General features: G+C 37.7%; 3 protein-coding genes across 7 annotated transcripts in view; all 3 read left to right on the top strand.

The window, feature by feature from the left end:
• Positions 1–244: 244 nt before the first annotated feature.
• On the top strand, positions 245–11132 carry rexo1 (REX1, RNA exonuclease 1 homolog). The gene is made up of 16 exons (XM_079636939.1): positions 245–594; positions 1082–2811; positions 2991–3101; positions 4120–4336; positions 4425–4567; positions 4649–4786; positions 4883–5003; positions 5542–5667; positions 5962–6099; positions 6948–7061; positions 7176–7249; positions 7887–7997; positions 8191–8306; positions 8388–8526; positions 9563–9683; positions 9890–11132. Exons 1-16 carry the CDS (start codon positions 408–410, stop codon positions 9976–9978), a joined length of 3675 nt encoding a protein of 1224 aa, XP_079493065.1. The 5' UTR covers positions 245–407; the 3' UTR covers positions 9979–11132.
• An 8576-nt stretch (positions 11133–19708) lies between these two features.
• Positions 19709–22027, top strand: dmbx2 (diencephalon/mesencephalon homeobox 2). Its single transcript, XM_079638829.1, has 4 exons — positions 19709–19919; positions 20066–20245; positions 20679–20854; positions 21034–22027. Exons 2-4 carry the CDS (start codon positions 20074–20076, stop codon positions 21484–21486), a joined length of 801 nt encoding a protein of 266 aa, XP_079494955.1. The 5' UTR covers positions 19709–19919; positions 20066–20073; the 3' UTR covers positions 21487–22027.
• An 857-nt stretch (positions 22028–22884) lies between these two features.
• Positions 22885–24504, top strand: part of csnk1g2b (casein kinase 1, gamma 2b) — a 30235-nt gene continuing 28615 nt past the window's right edge. For 3 of the 5 annotated variants that reach the window (XR_013800473.1, XM_079637763.1, XM_079637761.1), the window contains exon 1: positions 22921–23128. The gene's annotated coding sequence lies outside the window, so the exon portion shown is untranslated. Of the gene's footprint in view, positions 23129–24504 lie in introns of all 5 variants that reach the window. The other 2 variants (XM_079637764.1, XM_079637762.1) reach the window with 1 other exon arrangement.

Genomic DNA, 24504 nt, shown 5'->3' with positions numbered 1-24504 from the left:
TATAACGTTCAACCACACATATAAACCACCAGAAACACGTGTCACTCCACTTAAATCACAAGTTTGTTTAAAACAAAAGATTAAGGCTCAATAATAAAGCCTAAAGCAAACTTTAAACGTGTTTTAAAACAAACTCGTACAAGAGGCAGCAGTTGCTCGACTGAAAAATTCGACGCAGAGTATACTAATTCCCACAGGCAGGTGATCCGGGCAACTATATTACGTAAAGAACGCGACGCTCGTTGGGGGCCTCGCGTGCCTCTGTCGCTCATAAAATATGGCGTCGTAGGAAGTCTGTTGTTGTCCGAAAGAAAGTGGCAACATACGGATATGCAAATAACCACGCATGTGTTGTCAAAAACATACCAGTTAGAAGGCAGATGAAGTGACAGTGGTTATGAACCGCAATGTTGAGATCTACGGGGTTCTTTCGTGGGATTGACTGCCCGTATTATTGTGAGAATAACAAAGGGAAAGCCGGTGCAGATGGGTGCAGCAGACCCTACTGTCACTTCAGACACAGCAAACAAAGACGAGCCGCCTCTGGGATATACGACATCAAAAAGACTAAAGCGCTTTCTTCGAATCCAAACGGTGAATTAAAATGTCTTTGTGATCTTAGGTTTTCTTTTGTTCAGAACTTCAGATAGTCTTTTGGTTCATGTAACGTTACATTTAAACGCACAGACTCTTTCTGCTGTGGAACAAAGAAACAAAAACAAACAACAGAATTCAACTGTGGATCTGTCAGTCAGTCCAATTGATGTATTATTAATTAACACTTTTTATAGCTTGGTACAAATGCTTTAACTGCTGACAGTAACCTTTTATCCCTATATAGGTAGTAACTGGGAAATATTTGTTTTTGTTGTATGCAATATTTTTTTTCCAGTATTTTAAGTTAGTTTGACATTAGTGCAATATGTTTTATATATATATATATGTGTGTGTGTGTATATATATATATATATATATATATATATACATATATATATATATATATATATACATATGTGTGTGTGTGTGTGTTATATATTGTTAGGATTCTGTGGTTGATTTTTCAAATCTTGTGACTTTACAGATCAAGGATATGATCCATTCAGTCCGGAGGTTGTGAGACCGGGAAAGCATAATGGGGAGCCACCATCGAGCCTGTCGGCGGGTCAGGATGTGGACCTGGGGACCATGGAGTTGGAGCTGGTCAATCAGGCCATTGAAGCTGTTCGTAATGAGATGGAAAGGGAGAAGAAGAAGCTTTCTCGGATTGGAGATCAGGAATATGAACCCACCACGAGCTCTGTTAAGAGACCGAAGCCCCCTGTATCATCCCATCAGGGCTATGATCCTGGGAGCTATCAGATGGGCCAAGCGAGTGAATACACCCCGTCCCCTCGCTCCAGCAAATACACTTTGGACTCGGAGAACAGCAGTAACAACGCCAGCGCGCTGGAGTATGTGCCCACTTCTGTCTCCAAAACAAAAGTTAAAAAGGTGTTACCCCCGCTACCATCCCGTGTCAAGATTAAATACACTCTGGATAATTCCAAACCAACAACGGACATGGAGTACGACCCGCTGTCAAACTATTCGGCTAAGCCGACTGTTAAAGAACAGAGAACTTTGTGTTCAGAGGGAGTGGGGAGAAAGAGATTTTACCCTAAAAAACAAGGGGAAGATGAGGAATATGTTCCAACGTCAAAAAAACCTAGGTCGTCGCCACCTAAGGCAGATGTCCCGAAGTACTCTGCAAGTTTGTCTGAAACCGACGAGGAAAGTTCGGGGACAGAGTATCGGCCGATGTCCATAAGCCGCCTGCAGCGCAAGGGGATCAAAATCGGCTTGAAACAGGAACGAGAGTCGGGTTTGATGGGACAGCAAAGAAAGCAGGTGTCTAAAATAGATGATGGCTTCTCACAGAGCGAATCGGATGACATCCAGGATGTGGACAGGACAAACATAAAGATGCATAAAAAGATGTCTGTGAGTCAGTTGAAAAATGTTAAATCTGATAAGCCAAAAAAAGAGGAGAAAGACCCCATTAAGACGAATCCAAAAGAAAGGCTGGAAAGTTCAAGTGTGAACAAGACGTCAAAAAATTCATGTAAAAAAGAGAAGAACCAAAGTAAGACTCTGGATGGAAGCAGTAAGTCCAAGGAAAAGGTGCGGAAAGAAGGAGCTGAGTCAAAGAATAATGACGAAAAGAACAAGAAGATAGTTAAGATAAAGAGTGAAAACAGCCAAAGGGAAAAAGAGAGAGGAAGTGGCGACATCAAGAAACCCAAAACGGACAAACCTGTAAAAAACGATAAGGTGCCATCCAAATTCAAGGACCAAAAGAACGGAAAACTTGAGAGCAGCTCAAAGGAGAAGTGCAAAAAGAAAAGCAGCCATGAAAGTGGCAGTTCCAATAGCAGTAGCACTAGCACTAAAGATAAAAGTAAAAAAAGCAGCTCGATCCTTGATCACAAAGAGGCAAGAGAGACCAAACAGAGGAATCTCAGCCACAAGGACTTGTTCGGTGCCGAGAGTGCCGAAGAGGATGATGAGGAAGACGGGAGGATAGTGAGGAAGTCTGCTTCTGCTTTTAAACGGGGAAGCCTCATAATTAATAAGAGGAAAACCTCTGAAGATACTTCATCGTCGTCAGAGGATGATGATGATGGTGGTGGTGGTGGTGGTGGTGATGAAGCAGTGGACTACTCCTGTCTGCAGGATGAGATGTATGACTCGGACCCCATGGAGGAGTGTCTGCGGATATTTAATGAATCCAAAGAGGTCAAGATGGAAGACAAAGGGAGACAAGCTAAGCAGGTACCACAAGGAGTTTTTCTTTATTTCACGAGTTCTGATAATAATCATTTGAATTACTGTAAAATGCTTTAATGGTGTTTTGAGGATGTGATTCAACATTTAGCTGGTGGTGGAAATTTCTGGATTTTCTGTTGCAACTGACAGTTTCGGTTTCACTTTCATGTGTGTGTTTTTTTTAGCCTTCAAGAGAACATGAGGAGGATGATGATGAGGAAGAAACGGAAAGCACTTTAACTACTCTCTTTCCTGGTCAGAAGAAGAGGGTGTCACATTTTAAAGTTCAAGGAAAGGTAAGCGTTTGAATGCAGATTTACATGTTCTCTCTCTTTGTATTGGTTTTTATATTTGCATATTAGCTGTATTTGGTGTGCAACAGTTAGACTATAAACAAGTTGTGACAGAATCTGTGACATTTTCTAAACTTAATAGAAGTAAATAGATATACTATATATACTACTATTCACAAATTCTGTTTTTTTTTAGAAGAAATTAATACTTTTATTCAGCTAGGACTAATTAAACTGATCAAAAGAGACTGTAAAGACATTTATAATGTTCCCAAAGATTTCTGTTTAAAATAAATTCTGTTCTTGTAAATTTTATATTTATCAAAAAATCCTAAACTAATTTAATCATGGGTTCCACAAAAATGTTAAGCAGCACAGTTGTTTTCGACTACGATAAGAAATGTTTCATGAGCACCAAATCAGCATATTAGAATAATTTCTGAAGGATCATGTGACACTGAAGATTGGAGAAATGATGCTGAAAACAAGTCAGATTTGCATTACAGGAATACATTTCATTTTAAAATATATTAAAATAGAAACGGTTATTTTGAATTGGAGTAATATGCACACACAAAGCTTAAATGCAGCATGTATCTGGCACTAAAATATTATTGAGATATTAAGTTGACAGCATTAAACACCATTTAACAGATACACAAAATACTACAAATAAAATTTGAAAGACCATAACTTTAATGAACAGCATTAACATAAGCCAAAAATTAGCTATAGCATTTTGTCACACACCTTTACTTGTTGGAAAAGTAGGTCGTTACTGTATTGAGCTTCCCTATTTTGAAAACACTCTAAAAAAATTTAGACAAGGTAGTGTCACTACTTTTAGATAGTTACTCCGCAACGCTGCTTTTAAGTGCTTAAAAAACAAATTAGATCAAGAATTCAGGCGAAAAGCAAGTTCAACTAAATAGGGTTCATAACGTATATTATTAAATGATGAATCCATAGTTGTGTTCAGATATTGAAGTTGTCCAGTTGTTTAATAATTGTCTTCATTCAGTCAGAGGCATCGATGAACGCTGTGCCGATGCAGCAGCGGAGGAAGACGGCCCAGGAGATCTGTTACCAGCGCATGCAGAAGGCCCAGCAGCAGGCGGCACAGCTGGCTGCTGCAGTAAAGACTGCGTCTGCATCGACCCACCCAATACTGGGGCTCCCTGGAGAAAAACGACGGGTGGCGCACCGGCCAAATGCCTCCCTGCCCTCCTCAAAGCCTGGTATGAATGGGTCCTACATTCAATCAGTTACAGCAGGATTAAGTTTTAGGAGTTAAAAACACATTTATCATTTTTTTCGGGGGATTAGCTGATGCCAGCAGTCAGGTGTTGTCACCCACGAGGGTGACGAAAGATCAGCTTTCAGTCAAAGCTCAAACGTCGGCGGGCATCCTGTCAAAGACCACATCCACTACGATGCAGAAGAGAGTTGCTCACACCCCCACCATGAAGGTAATGTCATCGCCCTATAACAGTCATGTAATGGTCTATTTGCATACCTCCAATGAACACTCTCTTTTCTGCCCATCACAGAGCTCTGCCATGAAGCGTCCTATCATTCCTGCTGAATTTGGGGCCAAGGTGCCAACTAATGTCCGTCAGCGTTACCTCAATATCTTCATTGATGAGTGCCTGAAGTTCAGTTCCTCTGAACAGGAAGCCTTTCAGATGGTATGACGTCCAACGTCCATAAATTTCATTTCAGTTAATGTCAACTCCCTGATATGTCGTTGAGATGTATATTGTGGATGTCTTCTTTGCTCCCAGGCTCTGGTGGAAGAGAAGGTGGTGTATGACAGGAGCAGCAGTAAGAACATCTACCTGAATGTAGCTGTGAACACGCTGAAGAAGCTCCGCAGCAAGAGCACACCTATGTCCCCTGTCCTCAGTGCGTCTAACACACACACACACACACACACTCAGATCAGTACTCCTGTTATACTGGCATTATTGCTTTTGTATTTATTTATTGTTTAGTAGACATTCGTCTAAAATGACAGAGGGGAGATCTGGGGTTAAGTGCCTTTCTCAAGAGAATAACCGTAGTTTGTCTGGTTTGTGGGTCTCTGTTATTAAACTGTTATTGTTCATGAAAGAGTCCAAAATTTGAGACCAGATTGAAAATCTCAGATGTAAATCTAATTTATACCTGTAAATAAGAAGCGCTTTAGATTTGTTTTTGTTTGACTCAATTAAAACTAAGAAATGTTGTGATATAAAATTAATAGAACATGTAACATTCTGGACTAATTAAATAAGCAAATTTGTGGAGTACATACAGCTTAAGTGCTTTTGTCAGATTGACATACCAAATACGAAGACATTATGAAATTTGTAATAAATAATATATATTTAAATATATGAATATAATATTCATCTTGTATTATTTTTTTTAATTAATATTTCTTGTGCTCTTTGTTCCACAGAGACCCCGGCTGTATCTGGGAATAGAAAGGCTCAATCCCATGAAGAAGTACTTGGTGGACGGCTTGCTGCTACAACCAGCTTTACAATCAACCGCTCCGGCAAACAGCAGGATATGGACCTCAAAGGTACCTCAGTCCACTTCAGTTCATGTTTTTATTAGATTTAATTATTATTTGAGGTTTAGTTTTAGTCATTTTAGTACTTTAACTTATATTTCAGTTAGTTTTCAAAAGCAACATTTCTAATTTTCGTTTAGGTTTTCTAAGTTTAGTTACCAATAACAACACTTTCAGTTTCAATCTCACTCACCCATGTCTAGGTGATTATTTTCATAGCGCTGTGCAGTCTGAATTATATTAATGGGGTATTTCCAGAGACCGATCAATTGACAGGTGTTTGTGCATCATGCTGGTTTTCAGGGGCCATTCTCTACAAAATACTGAAAAAGTATGCAATGACTGAAGAACAGCTGCAGGAGCATGGCTACCCCAGACCTCACCCCGAGATGTCGGGTCACGCTGTCGTCCATAACCTTCCAGAAAAGAAAAACAATGACCGTAAGTTCTATTTTTAAGTTTTTTGATCATTTCTTTGATGCTAATTTTTCACAGTTCACCCTATAAGACAGAGCCAAACCACTAGGTGGCACTACGCTCAAACTTTTAGCACCCCATAAGCCAATAAGTTTTGCTTTTCATGGACACAATGCATCACTTAAAGGCCCCCTGTGGTGAAAATCAAGTTAATGTTGTTTATATGTCATATGGTGTTTTTAATATGCTTTAAGACAAACAATGTGCAAATTTATAAGTCAACACCATTGCTGAATACTTTCTCCTTAAAACTGCAGTGAACCAAAGACAGTCTCAAAAACACGGTTTGAAGTCGCTGGTGTTTCTGATGTCACAAACTACCTTGTCAGGTCAACGTGTGATTGTCAACTAGTTACTAGTGGATCTCTGAGCTGGTGTGAGTGAGTGGAGGCAGGGCTAATTTGCATATTCATAGAACCGCGTATACTAAATGAGGCAAGGGTGTAGAGTTTTTCAAGGAAAAAAACTTTTAAATATGGATTTTTGATCATCAAAGATTTTAAGTTTTAAGCCAAGGGATACAATTATTGACTACAAGGAGACTTTAAACATTTGATATGACATGACCATAATGAAGTTCATAGTTCAGGTAGAATGAGGCGGGAACCGGCAAACGTTCAACATAAACTTTATTCACAAAAAAGTGAATAAACAAAGCCAAAACAACAACTTAAAATGTCCCAGGCTTCTCTTCCACGGCTCTCGGGTCTACCCTGCTTCTCGCCACAATGACACTAAAATGACATTTGAAAATATCTTCCCTTCCCATAACGTTTGCCATTTTGATGAATTGTCCTGTATGTCTTCCTCAGCTTTTTCCAAAATCTGTAGTCGATGTGGCGCGGAGTACAAGATAAATACTAACGGCAGTTGTGTGCGTAAGGAGGAGTGCAGCCACCACTGGGGCAGATTACGCAGAAACAGAGGTGGGTATGTGTATTGTGTACGTATGAGACGCGGGAGGAGATTCTGCAATGACCGTTCAACCGCTTAAAGTATTTCAGTGCATATTTAGTGTCATGTTTGTGTGTCTTGTGTAGCTCCAGGAGGTTGGGAGACTCTTTACAGCTGCTGCTCTGGTGCAGTTGGTTCTCCTGGATGTGAAGTGTGTAAAGTAGGTCTCATCTTGGTTCATCTTCTCCAACAAACTTTTCTTAAATCTAAAATGAGATATTCTTCTAAATGCCCTTAAATGCGATTTAAAATGTGTTTTTAACCTATAAAATGTAATAGTCATATATTATAGATAATATCAAAGTAAATGTTACATATTAGTTATTATTAATGTTACATAGATAACACAGATTTTATATTCTCAAACTGCATCAAAACTTCTGGAAAATGCAGATGCTGAAATCATTGCAAATCTCCAATAATATAACAAATTTACTTGCACTTGTTTTTTTGTGTTACTAGGCGATGGTTTTATTTTTATCAAAAAACTTTTATTTATTTATTATTGCCATGAATATAGCCTTTGATATGGACATAAATAGCTGAATAAATACATTTACTTCATCTTACAAATATGTAATTATATTTTTGCTGAGGACAAATATATTTTTGTTGGCGTACATGAGATAAAAAAGGTTGTTCACACTACCTTAAGGCATTTAGAAGTCTTTTTCTAGTTGAATCCACTGGTTGAAGCAGGCAAAGCTTTTAAGAAGGTGTTTAAGGAAATATTACGTTCAGTAATGTGTATGAAGTCTCTGAAGGTTTAGAATAACTGTTTTTGCTGTTCCCTTCAGCAACATGTACAAGATGGCCGTAAAGAGTCCTTGGATGGTTTTGTGAAGACTTTTAGCAAACCGTTGCCAGTAGATGGAAATGCTGGTGTCTACGCCTTGGACTGTGAGATGGTGAGAATAACAGTTATTGAATTATACCCACACTTATGTAAGTTGGAAATAAAAAGCCTCATGTAGGAAACAGGATGTGGTTGTGGGTGAGTTCATAGTTTTATAAAGCTGATACTATTACAAGCAGCTTTAAACCTTTATTTAATCTGATTAAATGCTGTTAACTTTTTCCAACTCAATGCTTGTTTTATAGTGCTACACAAAGCAAGGTTTGGAGCTCACCAGAGTGACTGTCATTAACTCTGACCTCAAAGTTGTCTATGACACGTTTGTCAAGCCAGGGAGCAAAGTGGTGGATTACAACACACGGTAGGAATTGTGTTAAGAAATTTGCCAGTCATTTGCCTTTCATTTATCCAGTTTCAATACACCTGTGTCTGTTATGTTCAGGTTTTCAGGTGTGACACAGGATGATCTGGAGAACACCACCATCACCCTGAGAGACGTCCAGGCGGTGCTGCTGAGCATGTTCAGTGCTAAGTCCATTCTAATTGGACACAGTCTTGAGAGTGACCTGTTTGCACTCAAGGTTCACACAAACACTTTCTTTATAATGATCCAAAACCTAATGTGCTGCCTCCCTATATAGCATTTTTAGGAATTTGAAGTGTGCTTGTGATACAAAGGGTGCTCCAAACAACAACTTTATAAGATAAAAATTCTAGTATGCAGTCGTATATGTGGTATTGGATATATCCTTTATAAAAAGCAGTCCCAGAATGCATTGCGATAAGAAAGAGACCATTCAATATAAATATTATGTCATATATTATATTATATTAAGAGTGATATTTATGTTGAATAGAAACTTCAATTAACAACATTTATTTGAAATAGAAATCTTATTCTAATCTTGTATCATGGTTTCCACAAAAATATTAAGAAGCAAAAACTCTTTTTTAACATTGATGTTAATAATAAGAAATAAGAAAAATCTGCATATTAGAAGGATTTCTGAAGGACGTGATGTGACACTGAAGACTTTTAGCTTTGCTATTACAGGAATAAATTACATTTTATAATATATTAAAATAGAAAACAGTACTTTTAAATTGTAATAGTGTGACACAATATTACTCTTTTTACTGTGTTTTTATCAAATAAATGCAGCCTTGGTGAACATAGGAGACTTCATTCAAAAACATTTAAAAAATCTTAAAGCTGCATTCCTTTACTTTTCTTTGTTTTCAAAATGTATATAATAATCGAGCACATCATGAATCCATTTTCCAAACTGAGTTTTTGTCTTATCCTGAACCACTACGGTACACCTCTAATAAGTGTTTATATTCAGACTATTTTAGACCGGTTCGGGTCGTACCACTGCGGAGTAGTCCAGCACCTTCGTGACACGTCATAGACATATACAGAGAGAAGTAGCTCCGGGTACAATGTTCTTCCGCAAGACGCATGCAGTTCTGTTTATTAACCAAAAGTTACGGACTGCAGCTTTAATTATTCCAAACTTTTGGCCAGTAGTGCATGTATGTGTGTGGATGAAAGAAAGAAAGAATACAGTTATGTAGCATATATCACAATTGTGCTATCTGTTCTCTGTTTACTAGCTTATTCACAGCATGGTCGTGGACACCGCCATTGTGTTTCCTCACCGCCTGGGTCTGCCCTACAAACGTGCCCTGCGAAACCTTATGGCCGACTACCTCAAACGCATCATACAGGACAGTGGTGAGGATGTTAATCTGCATCATCAGTATCAGCTCTCTTAGGTCAAACACACCAAAAAATGAACAGGATATATATGGACAATCTGGCCTGGATATGAGATTCATTTTATTTTATCTAGCAGTTGAAGGAATGTTTCATAATAATATTATAATTAATATTTTAATAACAATATCTGGGCTGTATATGTGTTTCCTGTCTCTTTACAGTGGAGGGGCATGACTCCAGCGAGGATGCCCGGGCCTGCATGGAACTCATGATCTGGAGGATCAAAGAAGATGCCAAGGTGAAGAGATGACCTCTGACCCTGCCAGTTCTCTCTCACCATGTTATGACCTGGAATGATTTTCGATGAACAGAGTGTCATAGAGGAAGAGTCACTGAAGCTCTTCATAATGGGCCGTGCGTCACATGGGTCGGATAAACTCTGTCAGAGTAAATGCTGCAGTTTGAATGATGGGGAAAGAAAGAGAAGGACTAACACAAAGGGGAGGAGACCTATGGGAATAATGTGACAGATTGCAAAGCCCGGACCACCATGGCTCCTAGCAACCGGAGCTAGTGCCCTATGAAACAAGCAATCCTAATTCTCACCACGCTAAAACAGACCTTGTTATGGCCGTAATTATCATGGACGTAAGTGGACATGGATTGGGCTGAGGGTAATTGACCTTTTGTTGAGTTAAAGTATTCTCTATTTTTTTTTCCAGCAGTATTTTATTTTGTTTTCAAGAACCCTAGCCCTCCCAAATCATCAGTTTTGATGTTTTAATGTTCACTTTAGGTGATGTGACTCCAGGTGTCGTTCCTGGAAGGTCAATGTGTTGCACTATACGGATATAGTTGTATATTAAATCCACAATTATACTTGAAAACATGTTTTTCAGCACTGATGTGATGTCACTTTCTCTAGTAATAATGTATAGCAATCCACACACTTAAAATCGCTGTCTATGTAGCTGCGAATATGTAAAACTAGATAATTCTGTCATTTTCCTGACCCAATGTCTTGTAAGCCAGACTCAGTATTATTACATGTACTCAAATTAGTACAATTTATTTACACATTCAGATTTGTTAGTGATTTGTTCACTTAATTCATGAGCTGACAGGACAATTTGAAAAGAAAAAAAACTGTTTACTTTGATTTACTTTAGTTTAATTTGTATTAGGTCATTTAAGCTATAAAACTTTGTAAATGGACACACTAAATGTTATGTCATTTGTCTAGGCCTGCCACCTTAAACGCAACACATCAGACTGCTCCTAAAAATGCAACTTTCAATAATTGTCAAAACTAAAGATCAATATGGCTGTACAGTGTTTTGTAATGTTATTAAATTAGGTGACATTAATACCATGAGCTGTAAATAAGTTGTATCTAAGCTGTTTTTGTAGCTGTTTAGTTATTTCTATTAAAAGCTATAAATAAAACGATCACACATTTTATTTAAAAAAAAAAGTTATTCCCACCTTAGCATTCATATATTGCACATTTTAAACGTTTATATACCACCACTAACATATACACTACCAAACAAAAGTTTATGGTCAGCAACATTTTGTTTTTAAATTAGTATTTTTATATAGCAAGGATGTTCAAAAGTTCAAAAGACGGTCAGATCGTTACAAAAAGTGCTGTTCTTTTTAACTTTCTATTCATCAAAGAATGCTGAAAAAAGTATCACAAAAAAGTTTCCACAAAAATTTTAAGGAGCACAACTGTTTTCAACACGGACGATATTATTTAGAAATGTTTCTTAAGCACCAAATCAGCATATTACAATGATTTCTGAAGGATCATGATTCATGTGACACTGAAGACTGGAGAAATTATGCTGAAAATTCAGCTTTGCATCACAGGAATAAATCACAATTTAAAAATATAAATCTTTTTAAAAATATAGTTATATTCCACAATATTACTGTTTTACTGTATTTTTTTAATCACATTAATGCAAACTTGGTGTGCATAAGACACTTATTTCAGTGTCTCAAGTGAATTTCCAAACACGCACACGGATGTCAAGCTTTTGATTGAGAATGTTCTCTGATCTTTTATCCTGACCTGTCTGTTCCACTTCACCATCTTCCTCCAGTTATTTTGTATGTCTATATACGAGACCTTTTCCAGCAGGTGCCTGGCTGAGAACTCTTTCTTCAGCAGCTGTTTTCTCGGACAACAAAATGACACAAAGAGCTTGTGGAGGCGTAGAGGGGAGGTCTATTGTATCCCGCTCACCCCAGGCCCATGTGTTTACCCTGGGCCCCAGCCATCTCATGTCACAGTCCCGGACCCCAGGTATTAAAAACAACGGCAGGATCAATATCTCGCACAATGTCGGGGTGGCCGGGAAGGGGGGCGGCTCTCACTGTGTTTATTGAGTGATTTGAAGATTTGAGCATGTGCAGTGAAACAGCTTAAAGTCTTGTTCATTATCAAGTTCGATCAGTCACTCTTCTGATCACCTTTGACTGCTGGGGGTCACCCAGGGGAGGAGGGATGCTCATGGGCAAATTGTAGTGTTTTTACAATTTGGTTTGATATTTAGTCATCTCATGCAATGACATTCATTCATTTTATGTAAAGAGATCAGTTTTTATATTATTGCATTTTGTGAGCAACACTAGGCAAGAAAAGTGAACCTGTTACCCACTCCAACCTGAAAGAATAGTTTATGCTAATTGCATATCATAGGTCATTAGCCCATTGTACAATCTTGTCACCTAATTAGGCGATTGATCCTCTAGTTATGTCCAATATTGATCCATAAGACTTAAGATAAGCCAGACTCATGCCATGGTCTGACTTAAAAGGTTTTTGGATAAATTTGGGTCCACAGAGACTCAAAAAAAGCCTTCACTTGAGTTTCTGATGCTTGTCTTTGGTTAATGCTGTCTTGTTAGTGCAAATTAATGTCAGTGTGTAACGGCCACTGCACTTCTTTGTATATGAGATGAATCTGATCAATTACTTTAGTAACTCTTTCAATACTTTATTTCAGAATATGGATTTTTGTTGTTGTTTTTTGTTCGTTGGGTCCATTATGGATTTAAATTTTTAGGTTTTTTCATTATTTATGGGTTGCTTGGTGAAGGGCTCACACTCCAATTTTGCAAATATTATTGTAGGGTTGGTTGTATTTGGCTGCATAGCAGTTTATTCTGAGAGATCACTGAATCATCCAGTATCAACTCGTTATACTGCTTTTTTTATTATTTTTGAATGTGCATCCAACATGGTTGGTTGTCTTGGATGAAATATTTTACAAGTAAAATAGTCTATTAATGTATTTCATTCTAGATTATTTCTATGCGTTTCTATTTCTGTTCTTGGACATTGTTTGTATTATTAATAATATTTCTCTGTGACTACGTTTTAAAGACATCCTTTTCAGAGATACTAAACTTTTGTGAGTTTGGCTGTAAAAACTTTCTTAGCATATTAGTTTTATTTTTTATTTGATCTTCCAATTATGCAAAAATAGTTACTATATAAGTGATTTTTTTTTTCAAGTAAAATTTTGAAATTAGATTGATAGATAGATAGATGGATGGATGATAGAGACGGATAGATAGATAGATAGATAGATTTTTTTTCCCCTGTTTTCCTACCAACTGGGTCTTCATCATGCAAATATAATATATTATTATTAATATATATTAGTTTAGTCTTCATTTAAAACTGCTTGTAAATGCTGCTTTTAATGGCATTTCAACACAAGTTCATTGTGAGTTAACTGGTAGATAAACAGTTGATAAGTGAGGATCAGTCCATTATCAGTGTAAACACCTGGTGCACGTTTTTACTCCTGCTGTGCGTTTGTTTTGTTTTGTTTTATGTTCGATAGCTTTTGTGTTTGCATGTTCAGAGGCTCTTTTGAGAATATCTCTGGGTGCCTCTATATGGAGCTTAAACTGTGCCGCTGACCTCACGCTTCTGGACCCTCACTGCGCAGGGTCAGAGGCCAAGCTATAGCCACATCGATTTCCCCCTCTGTAGAAGTCTTTAGTCCCACAGCACTTCTTCTGAGGCCCCCCTCACACACTCCTGTCCACACAGAGCTGCCCAGAGAGCCAATTGTGCTGTGCTGGGATCGATCCAGCAAGTGTCCGAGGGGCCTCTTGGTTAAGCGGCTCTCTCTCAGATAACTGACAACTACAAAGCTCTCCTCTTGACAGGCGCTTGTCAATACAAATTTCCACTATTGATAAGTAATTAAAGAAAGGGAGAGCATTCTGCTCCTCACTCCAACATCTGTTAAACAGAACCTGTAAACAAAACCTCTCAAAAGGCTAAATGAACCCCCTCTGTCCTTCTCTAGAGCCCCCCTGTAGTTTTAAACCAATCCAAATCATATTAAAACTCTTTCACTTAGCTGCAGCTTTAGAACGTCCACGGAGATAAAAGGTCCAATTCTGCTCATAAAGGCCACTCTGCAGCACAAAAGAGCAAAAGTTTATTTAAACTAAAAAACTGAGCGCTACTAGCACTCCAAACCATCAATAAACGTATTGTACACATTTCATTTCTACTAAACAGGGCAAATTGGCTCGAGAGTGCAATCCCAAAAAAGCGGCATACTGACGATGCGCAAAATACCGGTAAAGATAATTTCCATAATGACCAACGCAATCTACCAAGAGCTGCGAAAATTAGCGGCTGGTAAAAGACGTGCTTTTTTGGGGGCGGTAAATAATGGTGCAAATACCAGTAAATTGACTAGCGCAAACCTTAGTTAATCACCTTGCATTTAAAGGGATAGTTCACTTTAAAATGAAGATTCTGTCATCATATACTCACCCTCAAGTTGTTTAAAACCTGTATGAATTTCTTTCTTCTGCTGAACACAAAGGAAGATATTTTGAAGAATGTCGGTAAGCAAACAGTTAACTGGTCCCATTGACTTCCATAGTATTTTTTTTTTCCTACTATAGAAGTCAATGGGACCAGTTAACTGTGTGGTTACTGACATTCTTCAAAATATCTTCCTTTGTGTTCAGCAGAAGAAAAGAAATTCATACAGGTTTTTGAAACAATTTGAGGGTGAGTAAATGACAGAATCTTCATTTTAAAGTGAACTATCCCTTTAAATTCTCTCCTCCCATAAATTTTGCGTCTGAAAGGTTAGAAAATCTGGCCCTTAAAACCCCGGGTTTACAGTCTTGTTTTCATATTTTCATGGTCAGTCTCATTGATTGGACGAACACAGCAAGTGATCTACTTAATTATCCACTTATATTGCATCAGATTTATTCCTGTCCAGTTTTTCTTGAGTATAGGCTTTCGGAACATAACAGTCAGAATAAAACGATCGATTTAATTAAATGAAAGCATTTTTTGCCACTGTTTGACATGACAAAGAAACAAACAACATGAAAGTTTCTATGCAAAGTTCATGAATATATAATGAGGTACCGTAAGTGCTGTTCTATTCACAAAATGCATTTTTGCGTTCCACTATGCTATTTCCATTGTTTTTCTAATATTGAAACATATACAAACACGCAAGACAGACGTGTTTGACCGTTGTGGTTGTGTTCACTTCTTTGTGCACAGAACCCAGCCCTCAAGTTAAAAGAAGTAAAAAAAAATTCCATTCCATTGCTTACATCTCATCTCACATTTAAAAAACGCCAGACGCTGGGTAGTTAAAGGGTTAGTTCACCCAAAAATAAAAAAAATCTGTAATTAATTACTCACCCTCATGTCGTTCCAATCCCGCAAGACCTTCGTTCATCTTCGGAACAAAAATGAAGATATTTTTGATGAAATCTGAGGGCTTTCTGTCCCATTGACAGCAACGTCATTGCAACTTTCTAGGCCCGTAAAGAAAAACATAGTTAAAATAGACAACGTGACTTCAGTAGTTCAACCTTAATGTTATGAAGCGATGAGAATACTTTTTGTGCAAAAACCCCCTAAAATAATGACTTTATTCAACAATCTCTTCTCTTCCATGCGATTCTCTTTTTAAAAGTTGAAATTTGTTACTGCTTTTTGTGCCGACCCACCGAATTATGTGACCGTAGTAAGCACTATATTGCGCTAATCTGACCTGCTAATCCCAATCCTAAACCTAACCGTACCATCACTAGAGCGCCTACTAGGGTCACACAATTCAATGGGTCACACAATTCGGCATTACACCGGTTCACAAAGAACGCGTTTTTGCTGTTAAGATCACAAGACTCTTGAAAAAAATGCAAGGTCTAGAGAGAAGGTTTTTAAAAGTTGAACTTATTTTAATTTGAGCGCCACGTTTTTAGAAAGCTGCATCATGCGCGAAACACTTGTAGGCTACTGTGGAATAAAAAAAACTTGTTCTGTGTGAATGGCCCCTTTGAACGCTGTGCCCCATAGGGTTTTCCTCAATACTATACCAGTTCTATTTATTTAATCTACCATCTTTTTGCTTTTTGCATGTCATTTTTGTGTTTATGAAAAATGGATTAAAACTGAGCGAAATTAAGCAAAAATATAGTTAATGAGTTTGAAACTCTGTCCTGTGTTTTTAAGGCTGCTAATCTGTCTTTGTAAGTGGATCCACTAGCACACATCCTCTAAACCCCTTAAACTCTACAGACAGGGTCTAAACCTCCAAATCTTGACTATTGCTGGGCACTAAGACAAATTAATGGGTTTGCATCCAATTACACCTATGTAAATAAACATCTGAATGAGAAAATTCCAGATGCATCCACCACTTTGTTGTCTCTTTAAAGCTGTCGAGTGGGTCGGGGTAAAGCCGAAACGCAATTTTAGCAGGAGATGAAAACTCAGCTTTCATTACGGACTGAGCCGGAGTTATGAGGTGGGGATGGTGTGTGTTTGGGGTTTGGAGGGGGCATTGCACCGGGGCGGTGGTTTTCGGGGAGGGGGTCACACACAACCAGCGTCTTTGTGTGGCTCTAATCCTCCTAGCCAACACAGCTTTGGCCAGGTTTCATCATGAAAGTGCCATGAAATAACTACTTTTTTTTCTTAGCAGCAAATCTCCACTAATCCCGCAGGCTGAAGAGACAAAGGCTTCTGGGCTCTGAGCTCCAAGCTTTTAATGGGGTTCAGAGGCTGCTCAGCTAAGGTTCTTCTAAATGACTTATTTTGAGAGGACACTAATACAGCTTGACAGGCAAGAACATCGCAAAGGGAGAAAAAAGCAGAGCCTTAAACACAGGGAGAAAAACTTCAGCACAATTCCATGATAGTTTGAAAGGTCAGTCAGGTGTGAAAATATCAGAAATGTGGAAAGTGTTGGTCTAGATGAGCTGTTGCCATTTGACGGTTCAAAAAAAATATATCATGACTCGCAATTATATAAAGCATTAAATCTCCAAGCTGTAAAACCATTTACAAATGGCTATTGCCCACCAACAAACATTTATTTTAAGCACTTTTTTTCTCCCGTCTGCAAACTAATTTCACAGTTTTTAGACTAATGCTCAAATCATGAGGTGTATGAAAAGGTAATGAGTTTTACTGATATAAAGTATAGAAACTGTATCAGAACTTTCCTGTATTAAAATGTACAGTCTGGCGAAAACATGCGTATAAAAATCTCCACATTTACTTGTAATAAAAGTAAATTCATTAATAGTTGTTTGGCATGTTTAGTTATATGAAGGCTAATTGTTTTATAGATTGATTATTGGCTGTTATATAATTACAGGAGACCGATTTGACTTGGTTAGAAAGACACAATATATATTGTGCAATGTAAAAACAATGTTTATGAAAGCCAAAATTAGCAAATATGGACAGTATGTGAGCCGTTTACAATGTTAAAAATAAAAAGTGATATAATGTCATGGAAAATAGCTTTAATGTTTTTTTGTGACTGGTATGTTTATGCATAAAGTAATCAAATCTAACAATATGGATCATATTCAATTTCTCTAATACAAGTGGAGAAGAGAAGATAATATCCTTAACTGAACAGAGCTGCTCACACTTACATGTTCTGACTTTAAACTCCGTAAAAAAAGAGAAAAAAAAACACATGCTTAGGGAACCAGTTACAATTTAAAGTTCAAATGTATAGACATTTTAAGAAGGAATTCATTTAACCTACCTTTTGAGTGTGTTGACAGTCTGTGTAATTTTATTGCTGAGCTCCAGAAAATGAGTAATGAGGTGGCTTTGACAGTTACAGATTTGAAAAACAAAAAGGCGGGAATAAAGAATCCTAGACTCTAACACAAAGAACCATTTCAGCATAAGGGTACTTCAGGATGATATGATTCTAAATAGAACTTTTACTATGTTTAAAGAACCTTTAAAGTATCATCTCAAAAGTTTAAAGTTGGTAAGATTTTTAAATGTTGAAAGTCTCTTTTGCTCAAAAAGGCTGCATCTATATAATCAAAAATACAGTAACAAAAAAACAGTAATATTGTGAAATAGTTGTTTGAAAAACTGGTTTCTGCTTTAAAATATTTTAAAATGTTATTTATTCCTGTGATGGTCAGACTTCAGTGTCACATGATCCTTTTAATATGCTGATTTGGTGCTCTTATTATTATTATTATCAATGTTGAAAACAGTCTTTTTCTAGAAACCGTGATACGTATTTTAAATTTTTCCAGGATTCTTTGATGACTCAGTTCAACAGAACACCATTTATTTCAAATAGAAGTCCTTTGTAACATTAGGAATGTCACTTTGATCAATTTAACTAATCCTTAGTTAATAATTTATTTTTTAAAACCTTACTACAAATGCTTTTTACAGTATAGTTACTATGAAATGTATTAAACAGACAAAAGTAGAATTAAACGAATAATCAAAGTGTTCCGCAAATATAGCAGCACTAGCATTTCATTACTATTCCCATAGACTTTTGTAAAGATATAGAGAGATCTTATTGTGTAAATCTGCTTTTCTAATAAAGACCAGAATTCCATGACTGTCTGGATACAAACAAACAATCCTTAGCAGCAGAAAAGTGGATATAAAATTTAGCCAAATGTGTGGTCAATGGTGTGTGTGTGTGTGTGTGTGCCAGTCTCATGCCAGTTTAGCCCAGCTCCTGCTTGGCTGCTGAACTGGTTCCTGTGTTGCCCTCTTGGAGACACACACACACACACACACACACACACACACACCGACCGAGGAGTGTGCAACTGCCCTGATACTCGTGGGAAACATAATCTAGCTCTCCACATGCCTCGCCTTCCTGGCCCTGAGCTGCACAGTGTCAGGATTTAGCGGAATTTACATCTCTGAACCTCCTGAGCCGCTCCCAGCCGCTCGGCTGCAGTTTTACTGAGGATGATCTGATCTGAGGTGACTGAGGTTTCAGCTGGAGCTAAACTGCTGCTCGAGCTCAATGAGAGAGGGTGTTGAGAGATGGATGATGGGATAATGACAAGGAGTGAGATTCAAGATGGTTGATATGTTTGCTTCATAACCGTCTTGTTGATTTATTCATAATTACAGCCAGTTTTGACACCACAGACTGCAGACTTTGTTTATTCCATGCGTCTTTTATTCATTTTCAGATGCTAATAGCTTAAATCCTCCCCTTTTTTTTGAGAGGATTTGATTAGAAGGAAAGATTTCTGGAACATTTAGCACTAAGAAATTACCCTAATAGGCTACTTCCAGAGTGCATTCTCAAGTTGACATTTTCTGGGCAAAATATGGGTCCAGTTAGCAAAACAAACCAGCCAAGCAAACACCCCCCTTAGAGTTAATACTAACAAAAGCTGGGGAACGGCAGAGAAAGAAGGAAGAGAACAACGGACAATCAAAGGCTGTTATTTTAATCTGCCCAACCCCAGAGATTAGCCGACCACATTGTTTTAATTGTTTTAAAGGGGGGAGCGCAATGCCCGCTCATTGAAGGGGGATGCTTTGCCTAAATCTCCCAAGTTCAATAGTTTCAAAAACTTGAGCCCCCAAAACCCCCCTTTCCCTCCCTCATCCCACTTAATCCAGGCTAATACCTTTCTTTCTATTGGCTAATGGTTGAAGGAAGCTGAAGTTAATGCCTCTTAAATAGTGGAAACTGAGCTGGAGAGAACCTAAACCGTAGTCAACGTGGACGTGGAGCATTACAGGTCTGCCTTACCAAAAGAAACTTCATTGTGAAATGGAGGGATTTTACCAGCTCCTGTGAAATGTTTCCTTGGGATTTTAAAATCGTATGAGTAAAACAAACAGCAGTTACGCGTACTTTTACAGGGTAAATGTTCGTTTTTGCAACTGATCATTCCACAGTTGATTGGAAGTTGTAGGTAAGTGTTCATTGTTTTTGTTTTTGTGTAGAAAATGGTTTCCTTAAACATTTTCTTTTCTTTTATGGTCTTTTCTACCTGTTCCATATCACATTTTAGGTGATATTGTACATTTTAAGCGATACTCATATATTTTATCCTCTCAGCCAGCAGAATGAATTCTGTGTATTTCTGTGGACCAAGAAACGGCCAGGGGCCTTTTCCATTGCAACGCGTCAGCTCGTTGTTCCACGATGTTCACCAGCAGATGGCGCAGCCGCACCAGCTTCATTCAGCGGCCAGCCCGGCGTCTATGCAGACTTTCACGGTGGCGGAGCGCCTGGCAGGTGAGATGCCGCTTGGACTTTAGAGACCCGGTACCGGTATATAAATGAAGTGCAAAGCAAATGCAGCATTTGTAAAAAAAAAAAAAATATTGTTGATAATTTTATTTAATAATATCCAGCGAGTTTAGGACGTCTGAAAATGCTTTATGTTTGGTATTTCGTGTTATATCAATATTATAGGCTACATTTATTTATTTGCTTAAACAGTAGCGTATAAAAGTTGACCTAAAAATAGTGTACAAAGTTAAATAATAATGCTTCTTTTTAAAAATATTTTACATTGTAAAACTTTTTGTTTATTTTTCACTGAATTCATTCTTCTTTTTTTATGTGGACTCACACAATTGAGCCCTACAGTAGTGTGTTAGACAAGCAATGTTAAGTATCATGAAATGAATTGTAAACAACTAGCCTAAATATCTTCCTCATTTAGAACTCATTCTTGAGGCACGCTACGGGAACCAGCAAAAGCAGCGTCGCAGTCGCACGGCCTTCAATGTGTCCCAGTTACAAGCGCTTGAAAAGGCCTTTCAGCAAACCCAATATCCAGATGTGGGCATGAGAGAGAGACTAGCAGTCTGCATCAACCTCCCAGAGGCCCGTATCCAGGTGAGACACAGGAACATCTGCAGTGTCCAACTTACAGTTTTCCTTTTTCTTTTTGACAAAACTTTTCTCTGAAAGGAACCAACAAAAGTTTTTTCTATGGCATTTCTGCGAAACCCCCATTTTGGGTGCAGGTTAAATGTGCTTAAAACATCTTTGATTAACAAAACATGTTTCTTTAGGTGTGGTTCAAAAACAGACGTGCCAAATTTAGAAAAGGTCAACGCTTCACACCCCTTCCCAAAGAAGAAAGCCGAGTGCATCGCTCTTCTACTAAACAACGGAAAGAAGGGGCGAAGGACCAAGAGAAAGGCTTTAATTCAAAATCTCAATCCTCAATTAGGGAAAACAAGACCATTCCTTCCTCAGCGGACTCTATTCACCTTCATTCCCACCCCAGACTACACTCCTCTGCTGTTCTTCCATTCATTACTGGAGAACACTACCAACAACCAATGCCTCATGCACTTGGGCTGCTGTCTGCAGGTCTGCCTTTCTCTCCTACATATTTACCTATAATGCAACAGCAGCACGGCACGGCCATCAATCTTGTGCCATTGGGGAAATGCAGCAATCTCATGCTTCAGTCTGCCTGTCAATCTAAATCTGTGGCTCACCACCACCTGGACATGTAGCCGTATCATCAACCAATAAGCCACAGTCACCCTTATTAGGACATGAAGAGGGAACAGGTGTTCCTGTGTCACCACAACATTGTAACTTTTACTCTGAGAATGGAAAGGTTTGGATTTGGTTCTTTTCCTGTAACTTTCATTGTTTTTGATTGTATTTGTACAAACTGGCTTATTTTGTCAACTTTCATGCTCCGTTTTGCATAGCTTAGAGCATTAAGAAAACTATTGTGTTGCACACACATATTTGAGCACTTTGTAGATTTGTATAAACTTTTGATAATTTTTAATACAAATAAACATGAAAAACACTTGAATTAGTATTCTGCTGTGTATAGCTTCTGGGATTGCACACTTGGTTGTCATAATTTTTGTCAATGCAATAAATGATTTTGCCAAATGTGGATAAATCTGAGCATTAACAATGAAAAGGTTACATTTTTAATGTATTTATTTTTACATTTTCATGTTGCTATAGTAAAACATTTTTTAATGAACAAAGTTACCCATCACTGAACTGTTTACATAAACAATATTCTGATGTTAATATGAATATGGTCATATTTGGATTAAGAAAGCATCATGCAAAATGGTTTGCCGTAACCAGTCTAAGTCTGAATAAGATTGCTGGCATATGCCTGTATATATTAATCTTATTTGAAAAATTCATCTTAACTGAATATTCATTTATAGGCTATATGTGCATGTCCAGTACAAAAGTTTTTCTGGGTGATATTAGATACACAGGCAGTTGTGAAAAGCATTAAAAGCAACAACATTATGCAATATGTCACGATCTGTGTACTATTGTAAGGATATAAATGAGAATTATTTGAATCAGTTTAAAAAATAAATGGCAAGAGTGAGCAGTTCTAGTAGCTACTTCCAGAAAAGAAAAACAGGAAATGTCCATGTTCATATGGAGAATAATGTTGATTACATTCACGTCTTATAATAATGTATCTATATTATATAAATATGTTTTATACTGTATATATTATTATTTATATATTATGCATAAAATGCAAAATACCATAAACATGAAATACCCTATAAACATATTATTCAGAATAAAGGCTTACACAGAATATGGAATTTAATGGGGAAAAGAGATGCATTTTCTTTATAAAAACCAATGGTTCTGTTAGTTATCCAGTTCAGAAAAAACTAAATTTTCCTCTCAGTCATTTTTTGACATTAGACTCAACACATAAAACGATTTTTTTTCTCAGCCTTGTTATCTCTAACTTCCCCATACATTTTCCAAACACCATAGACAATTAGACATTTTAGACCTACTTCAAATTAAATTAGTCATGACTTCAATATTTCCAGCAGTAGCCTATACAACCCTTCAACTGTTGATCCAGGCAAAACATTTGAGTTTTTCCTCCAGGTGGGGACGGTATAAACGCTGTTGCGCGCCACAGCACAGGCGCACATTCACCAATCTATCTACGCACTTTTGAGAACGTATCCACAGCAATGGGAGTGTCGGGTGACGCCGGAGCTTCGCTCACCGAAACGGTAGGCTTAAAGAGACAACAGCGAAGCCGGGCTAGTCTTTAGTGGGGAATTAAATTACTTTCCAAAGCATAAATAAAGGACCATGTCGCGGCATACTACATAGGGGACTCACAAGCAGGTAAAAACATCTTTATGTTTCCTCAGGAAAAACATTCCCTACTCGTTTAATCGAAAGACTGAAAGGTTCGCTGCTAGACGGCTAATGTGATGTTAGCTAAGTGGGTTGCTAAGCTAGTTCATTTGTGGAGGATTATTGTCATGTTTGTCAAACAAGGCTTGGAGTTGTTTAGCTGGTTTGTCGCTATATCCTTACCTTTTCGAATATGAAAGGGAATATATTTTGCTTTAGATGTGAAATGAAATACATTTCGACGTGTATTTAGTTCATATTTGACGACTCAGCTAGACAGCCACTCATTTTAAGGACGTTTTTAAGCCACTAGCCAAGAAGGGGCTGAAAGAAAATATTCCGAATGCCTTTAAATATATATATTTGATGTTTAAATACCTGTTTAAGTATGTAATATTTGCTAGGCCAGGATAGGAAGCTTTCTAGAATTGACACTTCATCATGAAATAAAACAATTTATGGACGGATGATACACTTTCATTGGCAGGATTGACAAATATATTTTTATTTGACATTTTAGACTTTGTACATCAGATTTGGAAATCTCTTCTGTCAAGGGCATCATCTGTGCAATTTGAAAACATTAAGGTTTTAAGCTCTCGTGGAAGTGAGGTTTAGTGTGGTTTAATTTTTGATAGATATTACATGATTTACATTTTAAAGTAGTTGTGCGCCAATTTTGTTCAGTTATCAGGCTGGAAATGTGTCATATAGCAAAATAGAGGAGTGTTAAACTGTATCTCCCAGATGCTAAACAAATTAGTATGGAAAATCAGACTGTGCTTAAGGAAGTTAATGACCAGGCAGCTCTCTTTCTCACTCTTTGTCTCTCAAGCCCAAATCAACACCACACAAGGCCTTATACATCAACACAAAAGCAGATTTATGGCACCAGCTTCTCTCTTTTGCCCATCTGAGAAAGTAGAAGTTGTTTTTTTTACGCAGCCTCTAACACTTGCATGTTTCCTGTTTGAGAGCTAAAACACAGTTGAACTGTGCTGCCTGGTATGTCATGCTGAAGCCTGGTTTGTTTTCTCTTGATATTTGATCAGATAAGCAGAAATAAGTCGTTAGCTGGCTTGTCTTGTTTTCTTGTAGGCAGCAACTCAAAACAGCTGTGAACACTAACTTGGCAACCATTATTAGTCAGGCAGTCTTAATTCCAGATTATGCGGCATTACATTTGGCTTTATCTAATGCACTTTTGTGTCAGGTGTTTTTTATGACGATGTTCCTGTGTTATCTGTGAGATTCATCTGTTAATCTGTCATAAATCTCTCTGGAAATGAAATATTTTGTTATGGTGTACTCGCCAATGTGTTTCTTTGGTTAAACTTACTTCAAGCATTGATAAGTTGTTTCTA

Source organism: Phoxinus phoxinus (genome assembly GCF_949152265.1).
Source record: "Phoxinus phoxinus genome assembly, chromosome: 15".
In the NCBI taxonomy this organism is placed as follows: domain Eukaryota; kingdom Metazoa; phylum Chordata; class Actinopteri; order Cypriniformes; family Leuciscidae; genus Phoxinus; species Phoxinus phoxinus.
This window is presented reverse-complemented; position numbering and strand designations above follow the sequence as displayed.

What these genes read in the sequence shown, in the direction of transcription:
- dmbx2 (XM_079638829.1), top strand. Translation starts at nt 20,074, where the DNA reads ATGAATTCTGTGTATTTCTGTGGACCAAGAAACGGCCAGGGGCCTTTT. An exon ending in GGTGGCGGAGCGCCTGGCAG is followed by an intron (nt 20,246 to 20,678) that starts GTGAGATGCCGC and finishes TTCCTCATTTAG; the next exon opens with AACTCATTCTTGAGGCACGC. An exon ending in TCCCAGAGGCCCGTATCCAG is followed by an intron (nt 20,855 to 21,033) that starts GTGAGACACAGG and finishes ATGTTTCTTTAG; the next exon opens with GTGTGGTTCAAAAACAGACG.
- rexo1 (XM_079636939.1), top strand. Translation starts at nt 408, where the DNA reads ATGTTGAGATCTACGGGGTTCTTTCGTGGGATTGACTGCCCGTATTAT. An exon ending in CCTGCCCTCCTCAAAGCCTG is followed by an intron (nt 4,337 to 4,424) that starts GTATGAATGGGT and finishes TCGGGGGATTAG; the next exon opens with CTGATGCCAGCAGTCAGGTG. An exon ending in GTGACCTGTTTGCACTCAAG is followed by an intron (nt 8,527 to 9,562) that starts GTTCACACAAAC and finishes TCTGTTTACTAG; the next exon opens with CTTATTCACAGCATGGTCGT.